The sequence below is a fragment of the Oncorhynchus mykiss genome, chromosome 32 (genome assembly GCF_013265735.2).
Source record: "Oncorhynchus mykiss isolate Arlee chromosome 32, USDA_OmykA_1.1, whole genome shotgun sequence".
NCBI lineage: Eukaryota > Metazoa > Chordata > Actinopteri > Salmoniformes > Salmonidae > Oncorhynchus > Oncorhynchus mykiss.
In genome coordinates this window covers 9,971,367-9,982,533 of record NC_050572.1, presented here as the reverse complement: position 1 = coordinate 9,982,533, position 11,167 = coordinate 9,971,367, and the positions used below count along the sequence as shown (strand labels likewise).

Genomic DNA, 11,167 nt, shown 5'->3' with positions numbered 1-11,167 from the left:
AAAACCCTTTTTAGTTCCAGTTAAAACCCTTTTTAGTTCCAGGTAAAACCCTTTTTAGTTCCAGGTAAAACCCTTTTTGGTTCCAGGTAAAACCCTTTTTAGTTCCAGGTAAAACCCTTTTTAGTTCCAGGTAAAACCCTTTTTAGTTCCAGGTAAAACCCTTTTTAGTTCCAGGTAAAACCCTTTTTAGTTCCAGGTAAAACCCTTTTTAGTTCCAGGTAAAACCCTTTTTGGTTCCAGGTAAAACCCTTTTTAGTTCCAGGTAAAACCTTTTTTAGTTCCAGGTAAAACCCTTTTTAGTTCCAGGTAAAACCCTTTTTAGTTCCAGGTAAAACCCTTTTTAGTTCCAGGTATAAAAAAAACGCTTTTTTCCTCCTTCTGCAGAAAGGGAACCAAAAGGGAACCAAAAGGGTTCTCCAAAGGGTTCTCCTATGGGGACAGCCGAAGAACCGTATTAGGTTTTAGACAGACCCTTTTTTTCTAAGAGTGTGCAGTAGGCATTCTTTATCTGGCAATTACATACACATTAACCTCAGTCTCAAACCCCCTGAGACTTCTCCTTTATCAGCAGTAGATTGTACCGTCTAATCTCCTCTCCAGTTTCCCCATTCAGTGTTTGTTCATAACTCATAATGTCTCATTCTCTCTCTAGTCCCTAATAACGGTTGAGGGTGGTAAGATGATTCACGTGCAGAAGTGGGACGGCAAGGAGACCACTCTGGTTCGTGAAGTCAGCGGCAACGCCCTCGAACTGGTCAGTACTGTGTGTGTGTGTGTGTATTGGTGTTAAATCTTACATGTAAGAATGTGTCTGTTGTATATCTAACTCTCCTCTCCTCTCCTCTCCTCTCCTCTCCTCTCCTCTCCTCTCCTCTCCTCTCCTCTCCTCTCCTCTCCACAGACACTGAATCTTGGTGATGTCATCTGCACACGCTCCTACATCAAGGCCGAGTAACAACGTCCACCAAAAACTATCCTTTACCACACCTGCCAAAATAACAACAACCCTTCACCCTTAACCCCGATCCCCACTGTAACGACCTCTAACCCCTGTCTGACCTCTAACCCCCGACCCCTTCTATGTTGTCCCGTCCTTCTCTTTGTAGTGCTTCTCCTTTGTATGAAACACTGAATAAATTCCACTGACGTTTATTTTCTTCTCTAAAGCCTTCCTGAGTTCTTCTCTGTCAGTCACCTCACAATCCCCATGACAACAGTCACAACACCTACATCAGAGGCTCGACTTTCATCAATCCACAGGGATTTTGCCACTGGCCTGGAGGAAACTCAGTGAATCTACTAACTGTGTGTAGCAACCATTTTGTGCCAAATGGCTCATCACGTGTTTCAGTTGTAGCAGCCATCTGGGTGGGTTATGGCAGCCATTTTGTGCCAAATGGCTCATCACGTGTTTCAGTTGTAGCAACCATCTGGGTGGGTTATGGCAGCCATTTTGTGCCAAATGGCTCATCACGTGTTTCAGTTGTAGCAGCCATCTGGGTGGGTTATGGCAGCCATTTTGTGCCAAATGGCTCATCACGTGTTTCAGTTGTAGCAACCATCTGGGTGGGTTATGGCAGCCATTTTGTGCCAAATGGCTCATCACGTGTTTCAGTTGTAGCAGCCATCTGGGGGGGTTATGGCAGCCATTTTGTGCCAAGTTGAGATCTGAGGCTGCTGTAGGGGAAGCAGCACATGGCTCCTCAGACGGATCAAAACTGCTCTATATTCTGCTGTCAGAGAAGGGTGTGTGTAGGCATTGCGTGTGCGTAGTGTTGGATTCTGGGTAAACTTTGAGCATTGAGATATTAAAGACATGATAGATCAGACGCAGAGTATATAAAGGAGTGAGAAGGTAATGGTTCTCTGTAGTAAGACAACTAAGCTTGGAATGTGTTGAGTGCAGGGAAAACAATCGCATGTGACAGTACTGATAAGGGGAGAAACGGTTGAAGGCTCATATCACTTAGTTCCCTGCTTAGAAAGAATGATGTAATGTTTAGAGATACGGAGGAGACTCCAGCCAAAGTTGGGTATGAATACCACCACGGGGGAAGCCATGTCTGTGTCTGAATTACAGCTGTAACAACCCTTTGGGAAGAATTAAACTTAGACAAGGTCGTCTAGTGTCCGTGAGTTATTTAACCTAACACTATGTTGCAGAATCCTTTCCACTTTGACCCATTTCGGAATACTTATGGCCGTGCGTTTGGCTCATACGAACCATCCTGATCTCGCAAGCGTACATTCTGTCCATGTAGTGAAACAGAATGTAGGTTTGCGAGATCAGGATGGTTGGTACTGAGGCTAGCCGTGTGTGGCTCAGGGCAGGGGAGTTGACCTGTGGTACTATTATAGCAGACCAGCGAACACAGTTTACGTCTTTACAGAGCATCACAGGGTGAATAATTATAGGACTGTGTGTGTGTGTGTGTGTGTGTGTGTGTGTGTGTGTGTGTGTGTGTGTGTGTGTGTGTGTGTGTGTGTGTGTGTGTGTGTGTGTGTGTGTGTGTATGTGTGTTGGACAGCGTGTTTTGCCGCAATCACGTCATGTCGGGAAAACTCGGGACCTCCGAGTTAAAATGAACCTACGTTATTTGTGTAAAGCACATCTCTCTCTCTCTCTCTCTCTCTCTCTCTCTCTCTCTCTCTCTCTCTCTCGCTCTCTCTCTCTCTCTCGAAGGAGAGAAACTCAAGGAGATGGGAGAGCTTGCTATTGGTTTATTCTGATACTTCCCAAGTAGGAAACTCGGGGTATCATTTTTCTACAACGAGAAAGCAAGTTGGAAATGTCCAAGTTTCCGAAGTGACTTGAACGCGGCATTAGAGTGTGTGTTTCACTATTGACTCCTACTAGGTGAACGGAAATGTTGGTTGGTGCCTGGCTGCCGGCGTGGAAGTGTGTGTGTGTGTGTTTCCTGGGCTGTGATTCTGTGTGTGTGTGTGTGTGTTCTAATTCCGGCACATTCTCTGCTTCTATAGATTGGTGTCGTCTGTTACAGACAGGCTACCAACTAGGTTCAAGGTGAGAGACCCTACAGCACAGGACACCTCATATTTCTATGTGAATCTGGTCGGATCACCCAAGAAGGTTACACATTACAGCTTTAAAGTAATGTTCTCTGTTTATTCAGAGAACGTTAAGAAACAACTTTATTCTGTGGGAATTTCAGTCCTTAGGCATAATGTTTTCTGCAGGTTTGTCCATGGTTCTATTTAAAGTCATATTCTCATAACATTAAGAAATCTTTCCAGAAAAACCACAAGAAAACATTAGTAACGTTGACAGAACTCCAGCCACCCTAGTCATAGACTGTTTTCTCTGCTACCGCACGGCAAGCGGTACCGGAGCGCCAAGTCTAGGTCCAAAAGCCTTCTTAACAGCTTCTACCCTAAGAGAGAGAGATGTGCTTTACACAAATAACGTAGGTTCATTTTAACTCGGAGACATAAGAATATCTACTTCTGCTATCTAGGAAAACCAAAAATCCAAAGTCTGGTCCTAATATAGTGTATAAGAGGTCATACAATAAGTTTTGTAGTGATTCCTATGTTGATGATGTAAAGAATATTTGCTGGTCTGTGGTGTGTAATGAGGATCAACCAGAAACTGCACTTGACACTTGCTTATCCCCAGTTACTAATAAGCATGCACTCATTTAAGAAAATGACTGTAAAAACTGTTAAATAGCATTGGATTGATGAGGAATTAAAAAATTGTATGGTTGACAGGAATGAGGCTAAATGATTGGTAAATAAGTCTGGCTGCACAACTGATTGGGAATTGTCCTGCAAATTGAGAAACCATGTGACTAAACTGAATTAAAAGAATAAGAATCTACACTATGAAACAAAGATAAATGACATAAAGAATGACAGTAAAAAGCTTTGGAGAACCTTCAATTAAATGTTAGGAAAAAATGCAAACTCAGCTCCATCGTTCATTGAATCAGATGGCTTATTCATCACAAAACCAACTGATATTGTAAACTACTTTAACAATTTTGTTCATTTGCAAGGTCAGCAAGCTTAGGCATGACATGCCAGCAACAAATGCTGACACTACACAACCAGGTATATCTGAACAAATTATTAAAGACAAGAATTGTAATTTTGAATTCCGTAAAGTGAGTGTGGAAGAGGTGAAAAAATAATTGTTATCTATCAACAATGGCAAGCCACTGGGGTCTGACAACATGAATGGAAAACTACTGAGGATAATAGCGGACGATATTACCACTCCTATTTGTCATATCTTCAATCTAAGCCTACTAGAAAGTGTTTGCCCTCAGGCCTGGAGGAAAGCAAAAGTCATTCCGCTACCCAAGAATAGTAAAGCCCCCTTTACTGGCTCAAATAGCCAACCAATCAGCCTGTTACCAACCCTTAGTGAACTTTTGGAAAAACGTGTGTTTGACCTTCTACAATGCTATTTTACACTCAAGAAATTGACAACAGACTTTCAGCGCTCTTATAGGGAAGGACATTCAACAAGCACAGCACTTAGAGAAAAGACTGATGATTGGCTGAGAGAAATGGATGATGAAAAGATTGTGGGAGGGGCTGTTTCGTTAGACATCACACATTATCCATCATAGTCTGCTGCTGGAAAAAGGACTGAAGCGTTACGGCTTTACACCCCCTGCTATATTGTGGATAAAGAGTGACCGGTCTAACAGAACACAGAGGGTGTTCTAGAATGTTCTTACTCTTTTCAATCTTTACTAACGACATGCCAATTGCTTTGATTGTGTCTATGTATGCGGATGACTCAACACTATACACTTCAGCTACTACAGTGACTGAAATGACTGCAACACTTAACAAAGAGCTGCAGTTAGTTTCAGAGTGAGTGGCAAGGAATAAGTTAGTCCTAAATAAAAATAAAAACAACTTTAAAGCATTGTATTTGGGACAAGTCATTCCCTAAACCTCAACTAAATCTTGTAATAAATAATGTGGAGATTGATCACGTTTGATCAAGTGTAAACTGAGATGGGGAGAAGGCTTCCGAAGATGTTAAACACTTCTCCAGGCGTTGTGAGATCTGGATACACCCACACGGTAGGTCTGGTCTGAAAACAACACTACTCTCCTCAGTTTTAATAATAGATCTGAGGAAACTGGATATACCGTACCAGTCAAAAGTTAAGACACCCTTTTCTTGATTTTTACTATTTTCTACATTCTAGAATAATAGTGAAGACATCAAAACTCTGAAATAACACATATGGAATCATGTAGTAACCAAAAAAGTGTTAAACAAATCAAAATATAATTATATTTTAGATTCTTCAAAATAGCCACCTGTTTGCCTTAATGACAGCTTTGCATACTCTTGGCATTCTCTCAACCAGCTTCACCTGGAATGCTTTTCCAACAGTCTTGAAGGAGTTCCCACATATGCTGAGCACTTGTTGGCTGCTTTTCAGTCACTCTGCGGTCCAACACATCCCAAACCATCTCAATTGGGTTGAGGTCGGGTGATTGTGGAGGCCAGGTAATCTGATGCAGCACTACATCACTTTCCTTCTTGGTCAAATAGCCCTTACACAGCCTGGAGGTGTGTTGGGTCATTGTCCTGTTGAAAAACAAATGATAGTCCCACTAAGCGCAAACCAGGTGGGATGGTGTATCGCTGCAGAATGCTATGGTAGCTATGCTGGTAAAGTGTACCTTGAATTCTAAATAAATCACTGACAGTGTCACCAGTAAAGCACCAGCACACCATCACACCTCCTCCTCCATGCTTCACGGTGGGAACCACACATCCGGAGATCATCCGTTCATCTACTCTGTATCTCACAAAGACACGGCTGGTGGAACCAAAAATCTAAAATTTGGACTCATCAGACCAAAGGACAGATTTCCACCGGTCTAATGTTCATTGTTTGTGTTTCTTGGCCCAATCAAGCTTCTTCTTCTTATTGGTGTTCTTTAGTAGTTAGACAAAGATGTTTTCTTCAACAAGCACAGGATGTACTACTAACACCCGACAGGCCAACATCCCCATTATTGGCAAGAGAAAGAGACGTTACCGCCGTTACCGTCAATATTACTCGCCAACGTGCAATCATTGGAAAATAAATTAGACGAGGTACGATCACGAATATCCTACCAAAGGACATTCATTGGTTTGTGCATATTTGTAAACAACAGCTGGTGCAGGAAATCTAAGGAAGTCTCTAGATTTTGCTTGACTGAAGTAGAGTATATTGTGACAAATTGCAGGGCACTACTACTTGCCAAGAGAGTTTTCATCTATACTTTTCGTGGCTGTTTATTTACCAACACAGACGGATGCTGGCACTAAGACCGCACTCAGTCAGCTGTATAAGGAAATAAGCAAACAGGAAACCACTCACCCAGAGGCGGCGCTCCTAGTGGCCAGAGACTTTAATGCAGGGAAACTTAAATCAGTTCTACCAAATCTCTATCAACATGTTAAATGTGCAACCAGAGGGAAAAAAATTCTAGATCACCTGTACTCACACACAAAGCTCTCCCTTGCCCTACATTTGGTGAATATGACCACAATTCTATCCTCCTGATTCCTGCTTACAAGCAAAAATTAAAGCAGGAAGCACTAGTGACTTGGTCTATAAAAAAAGTGGTCAGATGCAGCAGGTTGCTAAACTACAGGACTGTTTTACTATCACAGACTGGACATGTTCCGGGATTCTTCCGATTGCATTGAGGAATACACCACATCAGTCGCTGGCTTTATCAATAAGTGCATCGAGGACATCGTCCCCACAGTGACTGTGCGTACATACCCAAACCAGAAGCTATGGATTACAGGCAACATTCACACTGAGCTAAAGGGTGGAGCTGCTGCTTTCAAGGTGCAGGACGCTAACCCGGAAGCTTATAAGAAATCCTGCTATGCCCTCCGACGAACCATCAAACAGGCAAAGCGCCAATACAGGGCTAAGATTGAATCATACGACACCGGCTCCGACGCTCGTCTTTTGTGGCAGGGCTTGCAAACTATTACAGACTACAAAGGGAAGCACAGCCACGAGCTGCCCAGTGACACGAGCCTACCAGATGAGCTAAATCACTTCTATGCTCGCTTCGAGGCAAGCAACACTGAGGCATGCATGAGAGCACCAGCTGTTCCGGACGACTGTGTGATCGCGCTCTCCGTAGCCAACATGAGTAAGACCTTTAAACAGGTCAACATTCACAAGGCCGCAGGGCCAGACGGATTACCAGAACGTGTGCTCCGGGCATGTGCTGACCAACTGGCAGGTGTCTTCACTGACATTTTCAACATATCCCTGATTGAGTCTGTAATACCAACAGGTTTCAAGCAGACCACCATAGTCCCTGTGCCCAAGAACACAAAGGCAACCTGCCTAAATGACTACAGACCCGTAGCACTCACGTCGGTAGCCATGAAGTGCTTTGAAAGGCTGGTAATGGCTCACATCAACACCATTATTCCAGAAACCCTAGACCCACTCCAGTTTGCATACTGCCCAAATAGATCCACAGATGATGCAATCTCTAAACTCTCCTTCCAGACTCACATTCAGCATCTCCAATCCAAAATTAAATCTAGAATCGGCTTCCTATTTCGCAACAAAGCATCCTTCACTCACGCTGCCAAACATATCCTACCGATCCTTGACTTTGGCGATGTCATTTACAAAATAGCCTCCAACACTCTAATCAGCATATTGGATGCAGTCTATCACAGTGCCATCTGTTTATGCCACCAAAGCCCCATATACCACCCACCACTGTGACCTGTATGCTCTAGTTGGCTGGCCCTCGCTTCATATTCGTCGCCAAACCCACTGGCTCCAGGTCATCTATAAGTCTTTGCTAAGTCCCTGCCTTACCTAGCAGGTATATTTCACTGGTCACACCCAAAGCCAATTCCTCCTTTGGCCGCCTTTCCTTCTAGTTCTCTGCTGCCAATGACTGGAACAAATTGCATAAATCACTGAAGCTGGAGACTCATATCTCCCTCACTAACTTTAAGCATCAGCTATCAGAGCAGCTTACAGATCGTTGCATCTGTACATAGCCCATCTGTAAATAGCCCATCCAACCACCTCATCCCCATATTGTTATTTATTTATTTGTGCTCCTTTGCACCCCAGTATCTCTTCTTGCACATTCATCTTCTGCACATCTATCACTCCCGTGTTTATTTGCGAAATTGTAATTATTTCGCCACTACCGTCTTTTTATTGCCTTACCTCCCTAATCTTACTTCACTTGCACACACTGTACATAGACTTCTCTATTGTGCTATTGACTGTACGTTTGTTTATCTCATGTGTAACTCTGTGTTGTTTTTTGTGTCACACTGCATTGCTTTATCTTGGCCAGGTTGCATTTGTAAATGAGAACTTGTTCTCATCTGGCTTACCTAAATAAAGGTGAACATAAAAAAAAGAAAAAAAAGATACCTTACCATAGAGATAGCAATATAAAACATTGTGTTCTATTTCACTCTGTGGTCCTTACTTTGTTCTCTTCTTCTTCTTCTTGTGTGAGTCCTGTGGAGGTTAACTGGCTCTTTCTGTAGCTGCTGCTGCAGCTGCCGCTCATCATCGCCCTCCTCAGGTATCAGATCGTACTGCAGCCAGGGACCTAAAAAAGTAATGGTTATGTCAGGTTGTGCCACATTTATGAAGCCTTTATAGAGCATCACATACAGTTATAGAGGACTTGTGACACGTTTATATATTTTGAAGGCTTTATGAAGCCTTTATAGAGCATCACATACAGTTATAGATGACTTGTGACACGTTTGTGTATTTTGAAGCCTTTATAACTTCATTTAAAGACCGAAAAGGACAGAAAACTTTTTGGAACCATTTGAAATGGAGCTCCAAAATATCCTTACAATTCAGAGCACTGGAAATCCAAGAGCTGAACCCTGAAAATAGTCCCCTGTGTCAGCTGTTAAAAACAATAAACAACCCTACTATCCAAACACACAGGGAAATCTATCAAATTGATACAGAAACTAAATCCTATTTAAATTGGAATAATTGTATTATTATTAAATCAATAATTATTTATTCAATAATAATTTAAAATTCTACAAAAACTGAATTGCTACTTGGCCCTCGAAAGAGAATCAAAATTGGCAGAATATCGCTACTCTTTTCAGAGATACAAAACAGAGACAGATCCTGACCAAATACAGGCTCAGTGACCACTAATTGGCCCTAAAAAAAAAAAGGAGACACAAAAAAAAACATGGCTACCCAAAGAGGATTGTGGTCACTGCAGAAAAATAATCACAAATAATACTATTTTTTTCAAGAACATTTCTCATCAATCAATTCCCAATTTCTGTGAAATTACGAATAACATAACGCTGGGAATTAATCTGTGTGAGGGAGAAACAGCATAGACTACTGCCAGATACGTGTCTGATTGGGACATCCCAATTCTCTGAAGTATTTACATTGTATATAACTTACAAGTAATACATAGTGGATCCATAACCCATGTACAAGTAGTTGTTTATTTATTAGCCATTCTTTCTGTTCCTTTTTAGAATCCTATTGTTATTGAATTTAATTTATTCACGGAAGATTCCATTCCTTTTTAGAATCCTACTTTTTAGAAGATTCCACAATACAACAGCACTAGTGTTGTCCCTGTATACATGATTATACTGTATGTACTATTGTTATCAAATCAACATGTTATTTTTTTCACATTTGGAAATAAAACAGGTGAAATGTTTACTTTTACAAGCCTTTAAAACCAACAATGTAGTTCAAGAAATAGAGTTAAGAAAATATTTACTTAATAAACTAAAGTTTAAAAAATGTAATAAAAAGTAACACAATAAAATAACACTAGCGAGGCTATATACAGGGGGTACCGGTACAGAGTCAATGTGGAGGCTATATACAGGGGGTACCGGTACAGAGTCAATGTGGAGGCTATATACAGGGGGTACCGGTACAGAGTCAATGTGGAGGTTCTATACAGGGGGTACCGGTACAGAGTCAATGTGGAGGCTATATACAGGGGGTACCGGTACAGAGTCAATGTGGAGGCTATATACAGGGAGTACCGGTACAGAGTCAATGTGGAGGCTATATACAGGGTATTACGGTACAGAGTCAATGTGGAGGCTATATACAGGGGGTACCGGTACAGAGTCAATGTGGAGGCTATATACTGGGGGTACCGGTACAGAGTCAATGTGGAGGCTATATACAGGGGGTACCGGTACAGAGTCAATGTGGAGGCTATATACAGGGGTACCGGTACAGAGTCAATGTGGAGGCTATATAGAGGGGGTACCGGTACAGAGTCAATGTGGAGGCTATATACAGGGGTTACCGGTACAGAGTCAATGTGGAGGCTATATACAGGGGGTACCGGTACAGAGTCAATGTGGAGGCTATATACAGGGGGTACCGGTACAGAGTCAATGTGGAGGCTATATACAGGGGGTACCGGTACAGAGTCAATGTGGAGGCTATATACAGGGGGTACCGGTACAGAGTCAATGTGGAGGCTATATACAGGGGGTACCGGTACAGAGTCAATGTGGAGGCTATATAGAGGGGGTACCGGTACAGAGTCAATGTGGAGGCTATATACAGGGGGTACCGGTACAGAGTCAATGTGGAGGCTATATACAGGGGGTACTGGTACAGAGTCAATGTGGAGGCTATATACAGGGGGTACCGGTACAGAGTCAATGTGGAGGCTATATACAGGTGGTACCGGTACAGAGTCAATGTGGAGGCTATATACAGGGGGTACCGGTACAGAGTCAATGTGGAGGCTATATACAGGGTATTACGGTACAGAGTCAATGTGGAGGCTATATACAGGGGGTACCGGTACAGAGTCAATGTGGAGGCTATATACAGGGTATTACGGTACAGAGTCCATGTGTGGGGGTGCAGGTTATTATTACTGAAATGAACCATTGCACTGTATGCTGTACCACTATACTGTTTTGGTAATATCTACACATTATTTCATGCTAATGAAGGAGAGAGAGAGAGAGAGAGAGAGAATTTGTCCCAACTTTTGTGAGTGTAATGTTTACTGTTCATTTTTGATTGTTTATTTCACTTTTGTTTATTATCTATTTCACTTTCTTTGACAATGTAATATATATGTTTCCCATGTCAATAAAACCCTTTGAATTGAATTGTGAGAGAGA

General features: G+C 42.2%; 1 protein-coding gene across 1 annotated transcript in view; it reads left to right on the top strand.

Moving 5' to 3' along the window:
• The window catches only part of LOC110487896 (fatty acid-binding protein, heart-like), a 7,919-nt gene extending 5,798 nt beyond the window's left edge, over window positions 1-2,121 (top strand). Inside the window, exons 3-4 of the mRNA XM_036971158.1 lie at window positions 653-754; window positions 902-2,121. Of these exons, the coding sequence (XP_036827053.1) occupies window positions 653-754; window positions 902-955 (156 nt within the window). The 3' untranslated portion in view covers window positions 956-2,121. The remainder of the gene's footprint in view (window positions 1-652; window positions 755-901) is intronic.
• Window positions 2,122-11,167: the final 9,046 nt, after the last annotated feature.